The sequence below is a fragment of the Callorhinus ursinus genome, unplaced genomic scaffold (assembly GCF_003265705.2).
Source record: "Callorhinus ursinus isolate GAN/ISIS: 27379988/994484 unplaced genomic scaffold, GSC_fseal_2.0 scaffold8, whole genome shotgun sequence".
NCBI classification, from domain to species: domain Eukaryota; kingdom Metazoa; phylum Chordata; class Mammalia; order Carnivora; family Otariidae; genus Callorhinus; species Callorhinus ursinus.
This window is the reverse complement of record NW_027397070.1, coordinates 12,084,909-12,109,802: the sequence shown is the minus strand read 5'-3', so window position 1 is coordinate 12,109,802 and position 24,894 is coordinate 12,084,909. Positions and strand designations below refer to the sequence as shown.

At 37.1% G+C, this 24,894-nt stretch overlaps 2 protein-coding genes across 4 annotated transcripts in view; one reads left to right on the top strand and one right to left on the bottom strand.

The window, feature by feature from the left end:
- The window catches only part of BAZ1A (bromodomain adjacent to zinc finger domain 1A), a 95,603-nt gene that overhangs the window by 21,175 nt on the left and 49,534 nt on the right, over window positions 1-24,894 (top strand). For all 3 annotated transcript variants that reach the window (XM_025870181.2, XM_073895071.1, XM_025870178.2), the window contains exon 3: window positions 13,110-13,253. In XM_025870181.2, the coding sequence (XP_025725966.1) occupies window positions 13,110-13,253 (144 nt within the window). The remainder of the gene's footprint in view (window positions 1-13,109; window positions 13,254-24,894) is intronic.
- LOC141373157 (heterogeneous nuclear ribonucleoprotein A1-like) lies at window positions 21,505-22,483 on the bottom strand. The gene is given in 2 exon segments (XM_073894847.1): window positions 21,505-21,856; window positions 21,859-22,483. Coding segments are annotated over 2 exon segments (963 nt in total). The 3' UTR covers window positions 21,505-21,518.

Sequence of the window (24,894 nt, the reverse complement as noted above, 5' to 3'; positions counted from 1 at the left end):
AAAGGCCAGGCAAAATCCTTTGTTTAAATTAAAAACATATGCCGAGAGAATAATTCTGAGCAGAGTTCAGTACACGTTTTTTTAAATAAAGGGCCAGAGAGTAAATACTATAGACTGTGTAGTTCATATGGTTTCAGTCACAGCCACCCAACTCTGCTGTTACAGTGCAAAAGCAGCCATAGACATAGAATGAGCATGGCTGTTTTCTAGTAGTTCTTTATTTATAAATACTGTAATTTGAATATCCTATTATTTTCACATATCACAAAGTAGTCTTCTGATTTTTATTTTAAACCATTTAAATATGTATAAATTACACTTAGCTTGCAGACCATACATACAAAAAAACAGGAGGTAAGTTTGATCTGGCCTATAGGCCATAGTGTGCTAATTCCTGGAATGAGGGAAGGGTTACTGCTTTAAATAAGGGTTATAGAATAAAATCCCAGAGATCCCCTTTTTGTTTAGAACCTCAGAGTTTGGCATGCAGAAGTGGCTTGGTAGGGTGGAAAAGGCCTTTGGAGCCAAACTGACTCTTGTTTCTGGGAATCTTCTTTCATAATCTGTAAAACTGAAGTAATATCTATATTCATATGGTGGCTGTATTAGCTTTTGCTGCATAACAAACCATCCCCAAAATTTAGTGGCCTAAATCAGTAAACATTCTCACAGTTGGTTGGCTGGAATGTTCTTATGGTCTGGGGCTGGATTATCAAGTCCTCTACTTTAGAATAGCCTTACTCACATGTCTAGGGCCTCAGACTAGGGTGGCTACTTTCATGCGGCCTCTCATCCTTCAGGAAGCTAATCCAAACTTGTTCCCAAGGCGGTAGCAGGGTTCCCAGCAGCAACAGAGGGCAAACTCCACTGTGCAAGCACATTTCAAGCCTTAGCACACTTTGTTTACTAGTATTGCATTGACCAAAGCAAATCACATGAACAAATCCAGAGTTAATGTGGGAGGGATGGAAGAGGTATGATTCAATGGGGGCCATACCTGCAATAATCTGCCACAATAGATAGTATTTGTTAGTAGGCCAGCATAGTACCTGGCACATAAAGCACTCAGTCAATGTTAGATCCTTCCTGTGCTTGTCAGAGATGAGTGAAGAGTCTCACAGCTGTGATGACTCATTTAAGTCAGTCCCTAATTTTCTTACATCATAGTCACTGTTCTTCAGAGTTTGCTACATATCATTTTAGGGAGATGATGCCAATCCCTGTAAACTTTTGAGAGCTTACTACATGCCACACACTGTTCTAAGCTCTTTATTTATATGATATTTAATTCCCACAACAGCTTATGTAATAAGAGCTCATTTGCTCATTTTACGGTTGAGAAGTTCATACATAGACGTTAATTAATTAAAACTTGATCAAGGTCACAAGTGAAATTTCCACATACAGGTAGTGTCAGAATCTGCTTCTGTTTGGGAGGAATACATACATACATACATAAATATTAAAGGATAGCACTTAAGCAGGATTAAAAGATTATAGTTGAATGTACTCATTGATCACCCACTATTTACTTTTCCCTTTACCTGAGCATTTTATAATTTGTCTGAGTATGAAGAGAGATAGGATTATACATATGTGGTTAGATTAACTTTTGATCATTTGTTCTAAGAGTGATTGATACAGGTCATAAGGTTAAGTGTCTGAAAATCAGCATCATCTTTTGACTGTTGATTCAAAGGGGAAAAAAAATTCTCAATATTTAAACAGGTTCCCTTGTTCTTTAAATTGTTTGTCATTGTTCTTGTCACAGGGTACCTTAATTTTTCTTTTTTAAGATTTTTTTTTTTGAGACAAAGAGCACAAGCAAGGAGGAGGGGCAGAGGGAAAGGGAAAAGCAGACTCCCTATTGAGCAGGGAACCCAATTGGGGGTGCAATCCCAGGACCCCAAGATCATGACCTGAGCCATAGGCAGATGCTCAACCGACTGAGCCACCCAGGCGCCCCCACAGGGTACCTTAATTATTTTACTTCTGTACTCCGAGCCGTTTAAGCTTTCTTCTTTTCAAATATTTTGCTTGCAGATGGAAGAATGCTATTTACTAACAACAAAAGGTGACTGCAAGCATAGGGAAGAATATAATTTTTATTTTTTGATTTTTCTATCTTTTCACATAGTTGCCAGGAATGAAAAATGCAATTATTTATGTCTTTTTCTTGGAGGTAGTAGGGAATATTCTAATTTAATACTTAAAGTATACACAAAGCTAAGTTTTATATGGTTCATTCAGTAAGCATTGTGTGCTCAGTTGTTACTCTTGTAGGTTTTGAAAGGAGGGTAGTGACTAAGACAAGAACTAGGGGCTTATGTTCAAGTGCAAGAGAGAGAAACACACAAATCAACATGATAATTCATTTGATCAGTGTTATAAAGAAAATAAAACTTGATGGGATAGAATCTTGAGTCATATTTTTTTGTTTTAGCCAATTAAATTCAGTATTTTCTCCATAAACCACTGTGTTGGATGCTACAGGATAATCCAGTATGAGTAAAGCATTAGTACTTACTGTTCTCCAGCAGAACATAGGTAATAAGGATAGAGTTTGCAGGGCAAAGATAAGTGAAATACATATGACTGACCAACAAAGGATTGAATGAAAAATGCCATAAGGGACATAGAGGGGAGGAAGAATTGGAGGAAAGTAGTCAAAAGGTACAAACTTCCAGTTACAAGTTAAATAAGTACTAGGGATATAATGTACAACATGATTGTAGCTAACAACTGCTATATGAAATATAGGAAAGCTGTTAAATGAATACAGAAATCCCAAGAGTTCTCATCAAAAGGAGAAGACCTTTTTTGTTCTTTTTATTGTATCTGTATGAGATGATGGATGTTAGCTGGATCTATTATAATCACAGAATACGTACATCAGTTCATGCTGTACACCTTAAACTTCTACAGTGATGTATGTCAGTAATTCCTCAGCAAAAGTTGGGGAAAAAAGACATAGATAAGTTTTACTTTGTTAGTGAATATATCACTAACATTCAAATAGAATGAGTAAAAGATCCTGTAATGCCAAATTAATTTAGCACTCCAATAATAATTTGCTATGATTGGCCATTAGAATGGGCTGATGTTTTATCTTTTAGTTATCTTTATGAAGGAATGCTTGCATCTTCATCTGCTTCCAGTCAGTGAGTCAGTCAGTGTGTTGATTTTCATTGTTACCACATTAAGAATGTTATTGACCTGGGACGCCTGGATGGCTCAGTTGGTTAAGCGCCTGCCTTCAGCTCAGGTCATGATCCCAGGGTCCCGGGGTGGAGTCCCACATCAGGCTCTTTGCTCAGTGGGGAGCCTGCTTTTCCCTTTGCCCCTCCCCCTGCTTGTGTTTTTTCTCTCTCTCTCTCTGACAAATAAATAAATATATATATAAATAATTTAAAAAAAAAGAATTATTGACCTTAAGGATAGTAAAAAAAAAAAAAAAATTCAGGTTATTTCCTTTGAGCTTCCAGCTAGAATTTGGGAACACAGGAAGTAATTGGTATAATTTTGTCATCTTAATTTGTTAGTTGGGTATATAATAATTTCTTTGCCAATTCTTAGTTATTTTTTATGCACTATATTTTGATGTGCAGAACCCATCTGACTTTGATTTGACTAACTCAAGTTGTAAGAGACAATACCCATATATTGAACTTCTTTTTTCATGAAGAATGGATTTTTAGATGAATTTTTATAATTATTATGGTTGAGGTAGAAGCAAACTATAAAATAGGTGTTCTTTGACATAATTTTCTCATTACACAGAACTCTCTGGCCTTTCTTCTGATAAGTATCACAGGACTGATCCATACTTCACTGAGATCTAACAAGTAGACCTACTTCAATTAGCCTTTCTCATGTGCATTAATATTTTTAGAAAAACAATAAATGTTTTTCTTTTAAGCTAAAGAATAAATTAAATAACTTACATTCAGATCAGCCTTTATCCTAAGTAGTCTAAACTAATAAAGTTTTATTAAAGCACTACTTTACTTTCTTATGATAAAATTCATTTTTAAATGTATAGTTGTGACTTCTGACAGTTATGTAACCGACCACAATAAAACATAGAACATTTCTACTATTCTCCAAAAGTTCTGTTGTCCCCCTTTGTAGTCTACCCTTGCCCCCACCTCCTACCCTAGCCTATAGGACAACCACTGATCTATTTTCTGTCCTTGTAATTTTGCCCTTTCCAGAATATAAATATAAATGGAATCTTGGGCCTCTTTTTTTTCCCATTGATCTGTATGTCTATCCTTTTGCCAATACTACAGTGTCATTATTTACTATAGCTTTTTAGTATCTTATCGATTTTTTTCCCGTGATGTGAAATGAATGCTTTTAGGGTTAATATTTCCCAATGTTTATCATTAGTATTTTTAAATTAAACTTTCTATTTTGAGATAACTGTAGATTCGCATGCAGTTGTAAAATAATACAGAATTTCTCCCAGCGGCACTACCTTGCAAAATTGTAGTACAGAATCACAACCAGAATATTGACATTGATACAGTCATGATAAAGAACATTTCTATTGCTACAAGGATCCCTCATATTGCTCTTTGATCACCACAGCCACAAATCATAGATGTTATATTTATTTTCCTTCTTCAGGTTTTCAGTTTTCTGAAACAGATATGACTTGAAATCTGTATTGCCAGTGACAAAGTAACTTTCAAGTTTGAAAGTCTTATTCAGCTTTATTGGTTGTATTGAAAAACACAGTACTGTGACTCAAAATAAATTTAACACAGATATAATGTTTATAAGCAGATCACTTTTTAATAAAAATACCTAGTACACCTAATAGATAGCTTAGTGTTTTTTCTTATCAGCTGAGATTTGACTTTGGTGCATATGATAGAAAGAATTTTAATGGCATAAGGAAATAAAAATTTTTCATGTAAAATTAAGTGCCAGAGTTACAATGGAGGGGTGGGATGCAAGTCCACAAAGTTGTCAGGAACACAGGTTTTTTCCTGATTTCTGCTCCATCATTCTAAGGTTGTGACCATTGTTTTCATTATTCAGGGTGGCAGCAAGAGAGAGGGAAGGCAAGAAGCTTGCTTCTCTTCCTATGTCCATCCTTCACATTGCAGCCAATTTAAATGTTCTAAAATACGAAATGTTGGTGGAGTACCTGGGTGGCTCAGTCAGTTGGGTATCGGACTCTGATTTCGGCTCAGGTCATGATCTCAGGGTCATGAGATTGAGCCCCAAGTCAGCTTGAGATTCTTTCCCTCTGCCCCTCTCTGCCTCGAGCTCACACTCACTCTTTCTCTCAAATAAATAATTAAAATCTTTTAAAAAATAAATACTATATGTTGAAACAAAAGGCCACTTACTGCTAAATCTGTAGTGGCATTTTATTGTATTTAATGTTTACTTGTCTCTGATCTTCATATGTTGGTCTTGCTTTCTCATAAGGCTGTCATGTCTTCTTACATGTTGGTGTCACTATGCCAGGCTAACATAAAGCTGAGCACACAAACAATTTAAATGCCTGTTAATTTGAATATACTAGTTGGAATTTTAAAGTATTTTGGTGAAGCTTTAATAAATTTGATTTATACTTCAGCCTAACTAACTCTTGTGGCTTTAAGATGATAATTTTGAATACTAAAGAGCTTAAATAGCATGCCGACAATATCCAGGTATTTGACACGAGAAATACGTAGGATTTAACCCGTGTATCTTATAACCTAGGATTTTATTTCCAAAGATTTTCATTTGAACTATATATCTTTTAATAATAAATTTAATCTTTAATAAGAATATAATGATTTTTTTTTTTTAAGTAGGCTCCACACCCAGCAGGGCTTGAACTCAGTGCAGGGCTTAAACTCAAGACCCAGCTGAGATCAAGAGTCTGTCTGACTCTTAACGCACTGAGCGCCCCCGCCAGGCACCCCAAGAATCTGATGGTTCTTATTATCTTAATGATATTTAGGTTTACAATAGGTCAAATGCCAATTGGAAAGATAGTAAGACCTGATTCTCTGGTCCATAAAGAGTCTCAGAACAGTTCAAAATGAAACATTCTTTGAACTACTCTGATCAGTATGTCTAAAAAGTGAGCAGTTAACAAAGCAACCTTTTCTGACCTCTTTTTCCCATTGACAAGTAATCAACATAATTCAGTCTTCTTGTTTGAAATAGCAGACATGTTGAGTGGTCTACTTTCCGCCACTTTAATTAAGTATCACATAACCACCTTAATTTGAGGGGTTTTTTTAAACTCTGAACTTCAAATTAAGCATATATACTCTTTCTACCTATAAAGTTGAAGTAAGTATCCAAGCATAGCATTTTAAAATAAATGTTATTGACACCTGTATTACAAAATAAAAGGTTAATGAGGCAGCACAGGGGAGCAGGTATAAAGTATGCCATATTCCATTTTTAGAGGAATGGAGAGAGAGAGACAGTCCCTTATGTCAAGTAAGTCTCCCCAAGTTTCTAATCTTCTTTTCTTCTGCTGTTGACTGTTTGTCTTCTACTCCAAGTACCTTGTAAAAACTCTGCATATGTTTCAATTGTAGAATGTTTTATAATTTTGCTTTAATGAATTTGTATTTTGAGATATAAATTGAACTATGACTGTTAAAACAAATTACTTTTAAAACAAAACCAACTTTTGGGGGGAAGAGGTATATACCATATTCTTATAAAAGGCTATTTCCTTGTTTAGTTTGTCACTGTTACAGGTTTATGGCTAACTTCTGCTGTGTCCTCATTCTGTGCTTACTGCTGTTTCGCAGACTTGCTTTCACTCTTAAAAGTGTTTAAGTCATAAGCACTTTAGGAGCCTCTTGACTGCCTGGGCTTTAAAGCTCTGAAATACCCTTGGGTCAATACAGTGTTTCTGTCTACCCCCCCCCTCAACTCCAGTAATAGAGTGGAAGATTAGAAAATATATGGGCTTCAGAGTCAAAACTAAAGTTTTGGCTGTATCATTACTGATTGTATGATCCATGAGCAAATGATTTCACTTTTTTGACCCTAAATTTTCATCTTCTAGAAAATGTATAACTTGTGGAGTTGGTATGAAGACAGAAACATGTTTAAATCATGTACTTATCTAGCATACAGGAACTCTAATTATAATAAGAATCCTCTTTTGATTGTCAGACTCCTCTTTGTCCTCAAATAATGGAGCATAACTTTAATTTAGAAAGTTTCTTTATCCTAAAAGACCCACTAGCTAGGTGTAGATTCGTGATTCTTTAACCTTTTTTACATTCCAATCTTCTTTGGACTCACTAGAACCAAGAAATTGTAGCAAATGGATTTGAAAGACATGGACTAATTTTAAGCCTAATTAGAAATCTATTAGAAGGTATTGACTTGACATCTTGAATAGTTAACTGAAGTTTAGCTTAGCACCAGCGAGAGGCCTGGCCTTGATTAGATTAGCAAGAAATGCTAAACCTGTGGTTTGTGCAAAGTTAATAACATTGCTAATAACTAGTATAATTTATGTATAAAACATTTCCTACATTGGCAGCTATGTCTCTATACTGTGCTGGTTTGCTTCTCCCTTGTTCTGTCAGGGAATTATATTTCTGTTATTTTTCTGTTGTTTTTAAATAAATTAGTTGTTGAATTATTGTAGTTCTGTGGGCCCTACTGGGGACCATAGACTGTTCCCTTCAGTAGACTGTCAGACCATTTTAGGCACCACGCCAATCATACCTGAGCCTGGAGCAGACCCATTTCTTTGTTTTTCCTTCAACTTAGGGCTATTCACCTGGGCTCTGCCGGTGAAAACAATTTCTTTGTAACTTGAAGAACCTTGTCATAAGTTCACTGAAGAGCTTCCTTCATCACCACAGGGAACTCTGAGCAAATCATCCCTGGATGATACCCAGGCCCTTCAAAAGTAGGTCCATTTGAGGTAAAGGGTGTTAAGAGATGCAAACTTCTAGTTATAAATAAGTCACAGAAATGAAAAGTGCAGCATAGAAAATATAGTCAGTAATGTTGTAATAGCATTGAATGGTGACAGATGGTGACTACACTTACCATGGTGAGCACTGCATAATGTATAGAATCGTTGCATCACTATGTTGTACACCTGAAACAAATATAACATTACATGTCAACTATACCTCAATAATACATTTTTTAAAGTGGGTCCATTTAATTGATTCCTTGCATATTTTTGTGCAATTCATGTCACTAAATTAGAGAACCTTTTTATTATTAGGCTACATAATTACCTAACATTTTTGATAGGATTTCCTGTAGTTGTTCCTCTTTAGAAACACTGGTTTATTTCTGCCAACCAATGGTGAAAGTCAGCCTGCAGTTGTTTTTACATCATCTGCTTTTGCTACCAATTAGGCTTGATAATTGAGCCTTCTTAAGCTTTAGTGTTAGAACAGAAAAAAATTATTTAAAAAAATGGTAAAATCAACATAAGATTTGCCATTGTAATCATTTTTAGATGTATGATTTGGTGTCATTAAGTACATTCACAATGTTATGTAACCATCACTACTATTTCTAGAACTTTTTCATCATTCCAAACAGAAACTCTGTACCCATTAAGCAATAACTCCCTATTTCTCCCTCCCTCCAGACCCTGGTAACCTTTATTCTACTTTCTGTCTATGAGTTTTCCTGTTCTGGGTACTTCGTATAAGTGGATTCATACAATACTTGTTATTTTTTGTTTGGCTTATTTCACTGAGCATAATGTTTTCAAGGTTCATCCATGCTGTAGCCTGTATCAGAATTTCATCCCTTTTTGTGGCTGCTGAGTATCCCACATTTTGTTTCTCCATTTACCTATTGGTAGACATTTGAGTTTTTTCCACCTTTTGGTCATTGTGAATAAAGCCCTTATGAACATTGGTATACAAGTATCTGCTGGGTTCCTGTTTTCAATTCTTTTGGGTTTATACTTAGAAATAGAATTGCTGGGTCATATGATAATTCTGTGTTTAATTTTTTTTAGAACCACCGTATTGTTTTCACAGCAACTACACCGTTTTATATGCCCACCAGCAATGCACAAGGGTTCCATTTTCTCCATATCCTCACTAACACTCGTTATTTTTCATTTTTTGTTCTTTTAATAATAGGCATCTTGGTATAAAGTGGTATCTCACTGCAGTTTTGATTTTGTATTTCCCTTACGATTAATGATGGCTGAACATCTTTTCATGTGCTTATTGCCATTTGTATCTTTCTTGGAGAAGTGTCTGTTTAGATCCTTTGCCTGTTTTTGAATCAGGTTGTTTGTTTTTTGTTGAGTTATAAGAGTTCTTTATATGTTCTGCCATGTCTTTGTCTGGTTTGTGTATCAGGCTAATGTTGGTGTTATAAAATGAGTTAAGTGTTATATCCTCTTCAATTTTTTGGAAGATTTTGAGAATTGGTATTAATTCTTAGAATGTTTGGTAGAATTTACCAGTGAAGCTATGGGTTCTTCTTGTTGGAAAGTTTTTGCTTACTCATTCAGTCTCCTTACTACTTTAGATCTATTCAAATTTTCTATTTCTTCTTGGGCCAGTTTTGGTAGTTTGTGTGTTTCTAAGAATGTCCATTTTATCTAAGCTATCCAATTTGTCAGCATACAATTGTCCATAATCTTTTCTTATAATCTTTTTTAGTTCCAGTAAAATCACTAGTAATGTCCCCACTTTTACTTCTCATTTTAGTAATTTGAGTCCTCTCCCTTTGTTCTCAATTCTTTAAGAGCAAGTTGTAAAGGAGTCACGTATGATACTTTTAATTGAACCTATATAACACTCAGAATGAGGGAAAATGAGCCAAGAAAGATGATGATTTGAGGGCTGGATTTACCTACATAGTCTACATTTTGTCAATTCTTAAATCTTGGGGTGGTATAAAACCAATTGCTTTCTTCAATTTGGGTATAGTGCAAATATTTCCTAGCAGGAAATCCATGGTCCTTGTTTTCTCTGTGCCTAACAGTACTATTAGATATTTTAGAGTATACTAAAGATGTACTTCTAATGGAGAGTTAATAAGTACATGATAAAATGTACACTAATGAAAATATGTGCTATTATTTTATAAAAATTCACCAGCTTCCCAAAATGAGTCCACTCTGAATATACTGTCTTTCTGGAATTGTATGGTTCTCTTTATTTTGGCTGTAAGTGACAAAAATTAATTTTGAAAAAAAAACAGATAAAAGGGTCAGTTATCAGTTTATTGAATCAAAGGAAAGATTAAATAGCTAAACCTGAGATGAGCAAAGCACAGCTAAGTCTGAGGAAGAACAGGAATAAGAGAATTGATTGCCTCTAATATCTTTGTCATCTCTCCTCTCTTCTCTTGTTGGCTTCATCTTCTCACTGCAGTTACATGCTTCTCATGGCAGGAAACATGGCTGCCAACAGGACTGATTTTTGCTTTCTAGATTCCAAATTTTAAAATCTTGGAAAAGATTGGGGCTCATGGGTGGCTTAGTTGGTTAAGTGTCCAACTCTTGATTTTGGCTCAGGTCATGATCTCATGGGTTGTGAGATCAAGCTCCATGTCAGACTTCATGCTCAGTGGGGAGTCTGCTTGAGATTCTCTCTCTCCTGTCCCTCTGAGCACCCCCCCCACACACACACATGTGCTCTCGCTCACTCTTCCTCTCTCTGAAAGTAAATAAATCTTTAAAAAAATAAAATAAAATCTTGGAAAAGATGTATTGGCTCAGCAAAAAGGTACCCACCCAATATCAACTAACTCTGGCCAGGACCCTGTGGGAACATGACGGCTCTATTAGCAGCCATGTGGAGGGAGGTGGGGTATGGGAAGAATGAAGTTCCTGGGAGAATGGGGATGGTGACTAGACAGGCAGTTTTATGAATGCCCACAATATATCAAAACTTGTTTATGGTACGTAGGATGACCAAATGAATGATACATAGCTGATTGTCTAATCTTGAACCACTTTTTCTCAGAGAAAAGGGATTTACCCCATTGGTAAATATAGGTGTATATATACTTAAGATACTCTTAGTTAATAAAACCTCCCCCTGGATTGCCTAAGAGTTGTTTTCTCTTGCCCTCTTCTCTTTTCTGCCCCCCAGATCCTGGCAACCGATTATCCACTTTCTGTCTATGGATTTGCCTATTCTGAATATTCCCTATAAATGGAATCATATACTATGTGGCCTTTTATTTCTGGTTTATTTCATTTAGCATAATGTGTTCAAAGTTCATCTATACTTCATTTTAATTTTTGTATTGAATAATATTCCATTGTGGATATACTACATTTTAATTATTGCAAATTGGCATAGTAAAAATGGGATAGAGAAATATTTCAATTGTGGTGAATATGTCTGAAGTTGCAGCCCATAAAATCCAGATAGAGTGGGCAGAGGTTAGGGAACTCAAACTAGAGGCAATAAAGAAATGGGCAAAAGAAATGAACAGACATTTCTCCAAAGAAGTCATCCAAATGGCCAAGATACACATGAAGAAAATGCTCAACATCACTCGGCATCAGGGAAATACAAATCAAAACCACAATGTGATACCACCTCACACCAGTGAGAATGTCTAAACTAACAAGTCATCTAACAACAGATGTTGGCGAGGATGTGGAGAAAGGGGAACCCTCCTACACTGTTGGTGGGAATGCAAGCTGGTGCAGCCAATCTGTAAAACGGTATGGAGGTTCCTCAAAAAGTTAAAAATAGAGCTACCCTACGACCCAGCAATTACACTACTGGGTATTTACCCCAAAGATACAAATGTAATGATCCGAAGAGACACCTGCACCCCAATGTTTATAGCAGCAGTATCCACAATAGCCAGACTGTGGAAAGAGCCCAGATGTCCATCGACAGATGGATAAAGAAGATGTGGTATATATATACAATGGAATACTACTCAGCCATCAAAAAATGAAATCTTGCCATTTGCAGCAACATGGATAGAACTAGAGGGTATTATGCCAAGCGAAATAAGTCAATCAGAGAAAGACAATTTTATGATCTCACTGATATGTGGAACCTAAGAAACAAAAGAGAGGATCATAGGGAAAGAGAGGAAAAAATAAAACAGTAGGAAACCGGAGAGGGAGACAAACCATAAGAGACTCTTAACCATAGGAAACAAACTGAGGGTTGCTAGAGGGGAGGGGGTAGGGGGATGGAGTAACTGGGTAATGGACATTAAGGAGGGCATGTGATGTAATGAGCACTGGATATTATATAAGACTGGTGGGCGCCTGGGTGGCTCAGTTGGTTAAGCGACTGCCTTCGGCTCAGGTCATGATCCTGGAGTCCCGGGATCGAGTCCCGCATCGGGCTCCCCGCTCAGTGGGGAGTCTGCTTCTCCCTCTGACCCTCTTCCCTCTCGTGCTCTCTATCTCTCATTCTCTCTCTCTCAAATAAATAAAATTTAAAAAAAAAAAAGACTGGTAAATCACAGACCTGTACCTCTGAAACCAATAATACATTATATGTTAATTTAAAAAAATAGAGGCAGTAGAACTAGTGAATAGGAAATTTTATAGAGATCAGAAATGCCAACAAAAGCTACAGTGAGAATAAAAAAGGTTATGATCAGGAAAATTTCAGAATTTAAAATGTTGGATGCTTTGAAAAACTGTAAGATCCAATCCGTATAATGACATATTATGCCAGTATTTGATTTTCTAACCAGTAACTTTAGTTGTTAAGAATATAATTGCTGGGACACCTATGTGGCTCAGTCAGTCGAGTTTCTGCCTTCAGCTCAGCTCATGATCCCAGGGCTTAGGATCGAGTCCCACATCAGGCTCCTTGCTCAACAAGGAGCCTGCTTCTCTTTCTTCCTGCCTGCCTCTCTCTCTCTCTCTGACAAATAAATAATAAAATCTTTTTTAAAAAAAGGAATATAATTGCTAAGAATCTTGATAAATTGACCTTTGTATTATTTTAAATTGTAGCTAACCTTTGCTTAAATTTGATGTTACAGATTTTCTATTAATTTGGTTACATCAATGAGTCATAGTTTCTACAAAACAAAATATCTTTTCAGAAAGTTGTTCAGAATAATTAGATTGTTCTGAAATGCTTGATTATAAATATCAAATAATTTGTGTTTTTTAATGTATCATTTTCTTTCAGGTTACAGTGTAGGATTTTGGAAGTCCTCCCTCCATCACATCAGAATGGCTTTGCTAATGGACATGTCAGCAGTGTCGATGGAGAAACTATTATCATCAGTGATAGTGATGATTCAGAAACACAAAACATTTCCTTTCAAAATGGGTAAGTGATTTTTATTATTTTTTTAAATGTATATCAGATTGGCTAATGATACCCTATTGAAATAATTTTCTCTTTAATCCTTCCTTTTTTCCTTTGTAATCATAGAGTGTAAAATCCATCTAAGTGACGTGGTTCAACAACACGTGTTAGAATTTGCAAAATTGAAAGTACCTGGTTAACTCTAGTCAGCTGCATAGGAGCAATTGAAGTTCACCTCATTCAGTTACACTTAAACATTCCAATTTGGTTTACTTGGGAAAATTAATTCTGTGCTTTATTATACTTAATCACTTATGGTGCATAAGATGGTAGAGAAACTAACCTTCTGCAATTCAGTTAGTTGACAACCTGGGTCAGCTGAGCGCTCCTGGAGAAAAATCACACAAGCACATGTAGATTGGCATTGTCTACAGGTAAATTTAAAATCTGAGCTAAGTCTTCAACTGATTAAAAGTCTTCTTACATGCTTTAGCTCCACTCCCTCTGTTCTCCACAACTATCTAAATCTTTATTGCTCCATTCTGTTCCCTCTCTGCCTTTTAGGCACCTCAAAATTAAAAATGCTTTTTCCAGTCTGTCTTGTGTCTTTTTCTTCCCTATTGTCAGTGAACAGTACCATAATATTCTAATCAGAAACCTAACCCGAGGCTGCCTTTTTTTTTTTTTGAGCATAGTTGGCACACAGTGTTATATTAGTTTCAGATTTAAAACAGCAATTCGGGGTGTCTGACTGGCTCAGTGTGTAGAGCATATCACTCTTGATCTCGGGGTCGTGAGTTCAAGCCCCACATTGGGCATAAAGCTTACTTTAAAAAAAAAAAAAAGACATAGTGATTCAACATCTCTCTATACTTATGCTCACCAGAAGTATAGATATCATCTGTCACCCTACAATGCTATTACAGGACCACTGATTATATTCCCTATGCTGTGCCTTTGTATTCCTGTTACTTATTCATTCCATAACCGGAAGGCTGTATCTTCCACTCCCCTTCACCCATTTTGCCCATCCCCCCCATCGACCATCAATTTGTTCTCCATGCTTAGGTCTGATTCTGCTTTTTGTTTATTTATTCGTTTTTTAGATTCCACATACAAGTGAAATCATATGGTGTTTGTCCTACCCATGTTGTCACAAATGGCAAGATCTCATCTTTTTTATGGCTGCCTAAATTCCAGTGTGTGTGTGTGTCTTTACTCATTCAGTGGAGTAAATTGAGTTGCCATTGATGGACACTTGGGTTGCTTCCATATCTTGACAATCATATATAATGCTGCAATAAACATAGGGGTGGGGTGCATATATCTTTGTTAATTTATGTTTTTGTTTCCTTTGGGCAGATATCCAATAAAGGAATTATTGGATCATATGGTATTTCTGTTTTTAATTTTTTGAGGAACCTCCATACTGTTTTCCACAGTGGCTGTACCTGTTAACATTCTTCTCAATAGTGCACAAGAATTCTTTTTTCTCCACATCCTCACCAACACTTATTTCTTATCTTTTTTATTTTTGCCATCCTGACAGGTGCATTTCCCTGATTGTTAGTGATGTTGAGCATTTTTTTTTAAGTAGGCTCCACGCCCAGTGTGGAGCCCAACGTGGGGCTTGAACTCATAACCGTGAGATTAAGACCTGAGCTGAGATCAAGAGTCACACTGCTTTAACCAACTGAGACACACAGGAGCCCCAGATGTTGAGCATTTTTTTTAAAAGAATTATTTATTTTTAGAGAGAGTGTGCATGCACGAATGGGGGGGAGGGACAAAGAAAGAGGTGAGAGAGTCTCAAGCAAACTCCCTGCCAAGCAGGGAGCCTGACTCAGGACTTGATCCCAATACCCATGAGATCATGACCTGAGCCAAGATCAAGAGTTGGACACCCAGGTACCCCTTGAGCATTTTTTAATGTGTCTCTTTGCCATCTATGTGTATGTGTTCTTTCGAAAAATTTCTGTTCAGGTCCTCTGCCCATTTTTAATTGGATGATTTGGAGTTTTTTGGTGTTGAATTGTATCAGTTCTTTATGTGTTATGGATATTAACTCCCTGAGGCCACTCTTAACTACTTTATCTCCTTTGCATCTGAAATATCAATAACTATCAAATTCTGTCTTACAGAACCTTGTAATTCAACTTCTAACTTGAACTATAGCATTTGAGCATTTGCTGTCCAGGCATTGTGCTAATTAGTCACTCCTGGAAGAATGTTGTTATCCTTATTTAACAAGAAGAACCTGAGCTTTAGAAATGTTAATTGGGGGGGCTTGTGTTCCCTCTCTCGCTGTCTCTCTCTCTGTCACTCTCTCTGTCAAATAAATAAAGGGGCGCCTGGGTGGCTCAGTCGTTAAGCGTCTGCCTTCGGTTCAGGTCATGATCCCAGGGTCCTGGGATCGAGCCCCACATCAGGCTCTCTGCTCCGTGAGAAGCCTGCTTCTCCCTCTCCCACTCCCCCTGCTTGTGTTCCCTCTCTCGCTGTGTCTCTCTCTGTCAAACAAATAAATATAATCTTTAAAAAAATAAATAAATAAAATCTTTAAAAAAAAAAAAAAAAGAAATGTTAATTGGTATTGCACAAGGTCATCTAACTAGTACTCCAAAAATGATATTTAGGTGAGTGAATGAAACATGACATGGTCCTATGTATTAAGTCTTTTGATACATCTCATTTGGATCATATGGTATTTCTATTTTTAACTTTTTGAGGGACCTCCATACTGTTTTCTACAGAATAATATATCTCATTTTTTCTTCAGTTGCTACTTTATTAAGCAGAAAAAGAAATTTATAGGTCTTTTGTTTGTGTCCCTCATTGAATATAGGGTTTATGATGCAAAATTATTGAGTATTAGCAGCTCTGACAGTAGTTCATGTGTTTTGTTTGCAGTGTATGAAAGATTATATCCCTTAAATGGAGTTAATAATGTATGAGTTTTGAAGGGTTAAATATAGATTTGTACATAAGAGACATTACTTAAATTGATGTTTAAATATGGTAAGCATTGGGGTGTCTGGGTGGCTCAGTTGTTAAGCGTCTGCCTTAGGCTCAGGTCATGATCAGGGTCCTGGGATTGAGCCTCACATCGGGCTCCTTGCTCAGCGGGAAGCCTGCTTCTGCCTCTCTCTTTCTCTGTCTCATGAATAAATAAATAAAATCTTTAAAAAAAATAAATATAGTAAGCGTTTATTTTTCTAAATTTTTTCGTTTTAAAGTGATTTATCATTTAAGCCTATTTTGTAGTAACTTTTTATTTTTACCTTTTTATTTTTTTTTATTTTTTAAAGATTTTATTTATTTATTTTGGCAGGGAGAGAGACAGCAAGAGAGGGAACACAAGCAGGGGGAGTGGGAGAGGGAGAAGCAGGCTTCCCGCTGAGCAGAGAGTCCGATGTGGGGCTCAATCCCAGGACCCTGGGATCATGACCTGAGCCGAAGGCAGACGCCTAATGACTGAGCCACCCAGGCGCCCCATAACTTTTTATTTTTTAAGGATTTTATTTATTTATTAGAGAGGGAGAGCACAAGCAGGGGGAGAGGCAGAGGGAGAGGGAGAAGCAGGCTCCTAGCAGGGAGCCTGACATGGTGCTCAATCCTAGGACCCTGGGATCATGACCTGAGCCGAAGGCAGGCAGACACTTAACTGACTGAGCCATCCAGGCGCCCCTATTTTGTAGTGTCTTTTAACCTAATCTTCTAATTCTTGTAGATGCTGTGAGGTGCTTTAGGATGAGGAATGTCTAGACTCTTAGGTTCAGCACTCTATTATTCAGCTCATTAATGTCCTTTCTCTTCCTTTTAGATTTGAATATGAGCTACATGCATAGTTTGTAGCTAATTTGTTACCTTGAGTACAAAGCAAGTTAATTCATAATCCCAATTAGTAATAGTAAATATTTTACCTGTTATATGTGGCAATATATATTCTTATCAGTTCCACTTCTGCCACTTAACAACAAGCTTATCACAGAGTATTATTGAATTTGACCCATAATTTCCTGCCTAAATAGGTTGTGCTTTATTCCATGAATATAAGTACTTGGGATAGACCCTAGGTATAGGAAAAGTGAGAAAGCTAATTAATTACTTTATTCACAGATATTGTAACCTGTTTGTGATTCTCAAAGAATCTGAGCCTTCTCTATACAACAACATCATAAAATGCCTACTTGTTTGTACAATGCTACTGTATCCTAATATACCAGGAAGAGTAAAACATAATCATCTTTGGACCTCTGTTCTGTCATTTCTATTAATTCCCTAACCTAAGTGAGTAAGAAATTTACTTCTAGGTTGTTCCCTGACAACAAAATATAATCTGGAATTTCTCATGTTTCAGTAGGTAGGTTGAAGGGATGAGAATGGAACAGTTACTTCTTGGGCATTTTCCATTAGTTGAGCTGTATAACAGCACCCACATATATTCTCTTATTTTATTCCTCAGAACCATTCTATAAGGGTAGATGGTCATATTCTTTTATCACTGAGGAGAAATGGAAGTTCAGAGTTAGAAAAATTTTCCAGCATCACCTAGTTCATAATATCTGTGAGACATACTAGGGCAGCATATTTAGAATTAAGCCTAGGTGCTCAAAATGGTCACCAGCGTTCCTGGGTTGGGGGGGGCATTAAAATGTATATAATATAATATTTTCTGTTTTAACCCTTTTAAGTGTATAATTCAATGGCATTAATTGCATTCACAGTGTCATACCACTATAACCACTATTCCCAAAAACTTTTCTTTACCCCAAACAGAAACTCTGTACCTCTTAGGTAATTATTCTACATTTTCCCCCCTCCATCTCCTGGTAACCTCTAATCTGCATTCTGTCTCTATGAATTTATGTACTCTAAGTATTTCGTATAAGTGGAATCATACTGTATTTGTCCTTTTGTGTGTGGCTTATTTCACTTAGTACTATTTTTCAAGGTTCATCCATGTCGTAGTATGTTGAGATTTACAATAGAGCTTTTTGATATACCTGTCTGTATTTTAGAAAGAGATGAGGGCATTTGTTGTAATCATTCCTTTTTATGGGTGAATATTCCATTGTATGTATATACCGCATTTTGTTTATCCATTCATCTGTTGATAGACACTCGAGTTTTCACCTTTTGGCTATTATGAATAATGCTGCAATAAATATTGATGTATGGCCTCCTATTCAAGTCCCTGTTTTAAATTCTTTTGGTTATGTACCAAGGAGTAGAATTGCTGAGTCATATGACAATTGTTTAACTTTTTGAGGAACTGCCAAACTGCTTTTTACAGCAACTGCGCCACTTTACATACTTGCCATCAATTTTTAAGGATTCCAGTTTGTCCACATTCTCACCATCACTTACTGTTTTTCAAGTTTTTTGATTATAGCCATCCTAGTGGGATGGCTAGTATCTCAATTTTTAAATTGGGTTATTTGTCTTTTTGTTCAGTTTTGAGAGTTCTTTATTTATTCTGGTCATCAGAATTTTTTAAATAGAATATTTTGATACATTTGGGGGAGCATATTGATTATTTTTTCAAAGTCAATTTTACATCAGTAAAAGTAAGAAATTAAAGGCTTGACTTTTTATAAAGTTGCATTCCCTCAGAACAACATATTATTAGCTTACTCATCAGTCTGGGCACTTACTGCAGAATCTGATTGAACTAAGCAGTAACTATGTATTTACCTTTGTAGGTCCGCTTTTGTTGATGGGCAGCAGTCAAGGTTTTAGGAAGCAGGTCACTTATTTATTTTGGAAGATGGGTATTAACACCTTAAACATGTGCTGCTGCTTTTTTTTTTTTAAGATTTTATTTATTCATTTGAGAGAGAGGGAACACAAGCAGGGGGAGTGGGAGAGGGAGAAGCAGGCTTCCCGCTGAGCAGGGAGCCCAATGTGGGCCTTGATCCCAGGACCCTGGGATCATGACCTGAGGCTGACGGCAACCGCCTAACCAACTGAGTCACCCAGGAGCATCCTAAACATGTGCTTCTTAAACTAAGTTTGTGAAAGAGACTATGAGAAAATTATTACTCTTCTTCTTATCACAAAGCCATGGACAAAGTCATAGACATAGCAGCCTTGGACATTTTAGTGCTCTCTGAATCTCAGCATTCTTGAAGTACTCTCCAATATCTTTGCCAGAACGGAGTTCTAGAGTAACGTATGAAGTCATTTTCTCCTATCTAGCTATTTACCATGGGATTTATGACAGAGTTTTGAATACCAATCTAAATATACTTTTTAAAAAAATTTATCTGAGAGAGAGAGAGAGAGCGAGCACAAGTGGGTTGGAGAGGGAGAGAGAACCTGAAGCAGACTGCATGCTGAGTGCAGAGCCTGACGTGGGGCTCAATCCCACGACCACGAGATCATGACCTGAGCTGAAACAAAGAATCGGGTGTTTAACTGATTGAGCCACCCAGGCACCCCCGAAATATACTTGAGAATGAAATGAGGCTAATTTTTGTACCACTAGGATACTTTGTGTAGATTGTATAATAAGGAATACTGTAAATTTAGAATTACTCATTTATTTTATGTATGTACAAGCAAATTTTATTTTAAAAATTGACTTGCTAGTATTTATAGCACTAAATAAAAGATTGGATTATGTTTTAGAGAAGATAATTTGCATCATATAATATTGAAGTAAAGAGATTTAGGGTTTTGTCTATAGTCGTACTCTGAAATATACATATTGTGTATCTGCTCTCGATGTTCCTCTCTTTACTCATCTCTTATGTTTGCCCATCAAGAGTGGGTTAAGTAAGGGCGCCTGGGTGGCTCAGTCAGTTAAGCGTTTGCTTTCGGCTCAGGTCATGATCCCGGGGTCCTGGGATCGAGTCCCACATTGGGCTCCCTACTTGGCAGGGAGTCTGCTTCCCCCTCTCCCTCTGCTTCTCCCCCTGCTTGTGTGTGCTTGCTCTCTCTCTCTCTCTGTGTGTCAAAATAAATAAACAAAATCTTAAAAAAAAAAAGAATGGGTTAAGTAGTTATACTTATGTCTGCTGTTGTTCCTTTCCCTCCAAAATTACTAATAGATATAAAGAAAATTTATATTTGAAAATCCTCACTTGTTAAAATCACAATTTGTATAACTACTTGATACAGGTTTCCTTTATTTGAGAGCATGCAAGAGAACATGAGCTGGGGAGGGGCAGAGGGAGAAGCAGACTGCTTGCAGAGCAGGAGCCTGATGCTGGGATTGATCCCAAGACCCTGAGATCATGACCTGAGCCAAAGGCAGACCCTTAACTGACTGAGCCACCCAGGCACTGCACAAGTTTCCTTTCTTTTTTTTTTTTTTTTAAAGATTTTATTTATTTGACAGAGACACAGCGAGAGAGGGAACACAAGCAGGGGGAGTGGGAGAGGGAGAAGCAGGCTTCCCGCGGAGCAGGGAGCCCAATGCAGGGCTCGATCCCAGGACCCTGGGATCATGACCGGAGCCGAAGGCAGACACTTAACGACTGAGCCCCCCAGGTGCCCCCCACAAGTTTCCTTTCTTAATGAAAGAGCCAAATAGTGAAGTTCATTTGCAATCAGAAAATTCTCTGAAAATTTAACTAAATTGATAGCCAGTACTGACTGAAATAGTCCTGACAGTCCTGAAAATACTCACTAGTTTACCATCTGATTTCAGTATGATTCAGGTATGCCAAGTACTGGTGAGTGTGTCTAGTTGCTTTTAGGATTTGTAGAAGAAACTATGGTATCTGTAGCAACTCAGGTTGGTAGATAGATAACACTTTGTTAATAATATACTCTGCTGTTGTGATTTAAGGCTATAAAAATTTAAGGTCAGACTGCTTTTATCCTCTACAGTGGATCAGAGTTTTATGGAGTCACCTTTAGGCAGATGCTGTTTAAAGTTTAAAATATCATAAAAATATTATCCTAACCTAAAAATAGTACATGAACAAGGATACATTTTTTTTAAAGACACATTTATTCAGTGTCATGATCAGACTATTACATTTAGCAATCAACAGCATGGGTGCAAAAAAAAAAAATCTACATTAAAACCCTTTGTTGGAATGCTTTACACTTTTCACAGAACAGAAACTAAAATAACCTGTTATACAATTAGTCACAAATACAGTCCTCGAGTTCTTTGCCCATACACATGAGTATTGTCTAAAGCATGTCTTCTTTGTAGCAGCGAGGCCCTGCCACCACTGTGCTTGGCTGAGTTCACAAATCTGTTGTAACCTGTAGCTTCCCTGTCACTTCTCTGGCTCCCCTCTCCTGCTAAGTTTTGTTTCCTGGCAGTAATTAAAACCTTCTGCCACTGCCATAGCTATTGCTGCTGCTGCTGGAACCACCATAGCCACCTTGGTTTTGTGGTTTGGCAAAGTATTGGCCTCCACCACCATAGGGGCCAGAGCTTCTGCCTCCAAAATTTCCTCCTTTCATGGGTCCAGAATTTGAGGATTGATTGTTGTAATTGCCAAAACCATTGTAGCTTCCGCCACCTCCATAGTTGCTTCCATCATTACCAAATCCGTTATAGCCATCCCCACTGCCACCATATCCACCACCACCTCGACTGCCACCAAAGCCACCTCGACCACTGAAGTTCCCTCCACGACCAAAGTTGTCATTCCCACCAAACCACCTCCACGACCACCACCAAAGTTTCCAGAACCACTTCCACCTCTTTGGCTGGATGAAGCACTGGCCACCTCTTGCTTAGATAGGGTTTTCCTTACTTCACAGTTGTGACCATTCACAGTATGGGATTTTTGAATGACCATCTTGTCTACAGAGTCATGGTCATCAAATGTTACAAAAGCCAAACCTCTCTTTTTGCCACTGCCTCGGTCAGTCACGATCTCGATCACTTCAATTTTCCCATACTGTTCAAAATAATCTCTTAGATGATGTTCTTCAGTGTCTTCTTTAATGCCACCAACACAAATCTTTTTCACAGTTAAGTGGGCACCAGGTCTTTGAGAATCTTCTCTTGAGACAGCCCTCTTTGGTTCCACAACTCTTCCATCCACCTTGTGTGACCTTGCGTTCATGGCTGCATCCACTTCCTCCACAGTGGCATACGTGACAAACCCAAAGCCTCTGGAGCGCTTGGTGTTTGGATCTCTCATTACCACACAGTCCGTAAGCGTTCCCCATTGCTCAGAATGGCTCCTCAGACTCTCATCGGTTGTTTCAAAGCTCAAACCTCCAATGAAGAGCTTCCGCAGCTGTTCAGGCTCTTTGGGAGACTCTGACTTAGACATGACAGCGATGGGAGGGGAGACTTGAAAGATGCTTACTCTGCAGCATCCAGGGGCAGAAAGGAACAAGGATACATTTTTGGTAACATCTTATATCCTGGTGGTAATTTGCAAGAGCACAAGGAAAACTAATTATTTTAGGAACCTCAAAGAGTGTATTGTGAAATACTATGCAACTGACTTCCTTCATGAAGTGTAATCTGGCTGTAATGATGATAACCTGCTTAATTATTAGTAAGATTATGGAATCTGAGTGTTACTTTTAAAGAAGTAGACCTAATTGTTTTGCTAATTGTAGTTCATATATGAAATTTTATGTATGAGAGGTCAGTTTAGCATTTTAAATTCCACAAACAAACAAAACACCATAAGTAACTATTTCTGCTAAAAACTTAACTATTCGGTCCTTTGTCATTTCTATTTTACTGCTATAGAAAAAAATTTTAACTGCCTCTTTAGTATCAAATATTGTCCATGGGATAGCAACAAAAACAATTACCATTATGAGAAAATAAAAGTGGAAATTAAATTATGTGTATAACTAGGCATATTGGGGTGCCTGGGTGGGCTCAGTCAGTTAAGCGTCCAACTCTTGATTTTGGTTCAGGTCATGATCCTCAGGGTTGTGAGATTGAGCCCCATGTCTGGCTCCGCAATAGAACCTGCTTGGGAGTTCCTCCCTCTGCCCCTCCCCCCCAGAAAAATGTATGTATAACTAGGCATATTGAAATATGGTGTATTTATAAAATAAGTGATAAAATTTTGTGAATAAATCATTGGAATTGCAATCTAATTTCTATAAATATAATATTTGATGTTAATGTACCAGTGTAGAGCTAGTAACACTTGTTATTAGAAAATCAGTCTCTTAGTCACAGTCATGGCTAAGATCACTACATTCAATTTAGTATTCCAGCTATTTAGGCCTAGGCTTTAGGAAGCAAGGGAGAAAAATTATTAAAATGGGATTTCTTTTTAATACTATCTTTTAATTCTTATGTTATAGGTGAATCCTTATGACAAGCAGTTTGTGTTGGTCTCTAATAGCTGTACTTCCTTGGAAATAATCCAGTTATGATTTTATCCTATATAGAATTTATGTAAGAGTTATAGCAAAACCCCCATAAGAATATTTTCACTGATTGGAAAAAATGATTTTAATTCTGTTATGTTTTCTCTTCAGAAACGAATTTCATGATATAGCAAGAAAAAACAAAAAATAGTTTTATATACACACAGAAATCACATTTTTATAGCCTTAAATCCATTAAGATAAACTCCATACACAAGTTCTCTATAAACAAGTAATATGTAAATATATTTATGCCTTTATAATTGTGACTTAAAATATAATTATATACTGCAACTGGTAGTAAATCTTTTAAGTGCAATCTATATTATACTTGATCAACCCCTTATATGTATAAAATGGTAGTGATTAATTGCTAAGTTAGCACCAATTCAAAAAATGATATCAAGATAAAAAATCAAGTCTGTTCTTAAACAACTGCTGTTGATTCATCAAAACCCATTTTTCTTTTTCCCTCTTTTCATTCCAAGAAATTCCTTTATTGGGAACTCACATCAGTATTGCTCTCTGAACACTTAGACTTCTCTCTCTCTTTTTTTTTTAATTTATTTATTTGACAGAGAGAGAGCAAGCACAAGCAGGGGGAGTGGCAGGGAGAGGGAGAAGCAGGCTCCCCACTGAGTAGGGAGCCTGATGCGGAACTCAATCACGGGACTCCAGGATCATGACCTGAGCCGAAAGCAGACGCTTAACCGACTGAGCCACCCAGGCGCCCTGAACACTTAGACTTCTCTCTTTGATCTCTTCTTTTGGGACAGTGCTTTTCAAACTGTAGGTTATAGCCTCATGTAGGTTGTGAAATTAATAATGAATTTTAATAGAAGAGAAAATATTAGACTGCATTCCATATAGTCAGGTTGAAGGATTAAATATATCTCCTGTGTATACTGGGTCTCAATGTAAAGATCCTTGGTGCTCCAACTAGGAAGTTAATGCTGTTAAAGGTAAATACTTCAGTTTGTTTGTTTGTTTGTTTTTTAAAGATTTATTTATTTATTTGACAGAGACAGCGAGAGAAGGAACACAAGCAGGGGCAGAGGGAGAGGGAGAAGCAGACTCCCCGCTGAGCAGGGAGCCCAATGCAGGGCTCGATTCCAGGACCCTGGGACCATGACCTGAGCAGAAGGCAGACGCTTAACCGACTGAGCCACCCAGGGGCCCCAGATACTTCAGTTCTGTGTGATTGTCTCATACATCCCTTCCATGTTGAATTTCTATAAAGACAGTGTATACTGTATTTATCACACTTTGGCCATATCTGACCCTCATTGCTAAATGTTTCCTTTATCATCCTTTCTTTTTTTTTTTTTTTTTTTTTTTTTTT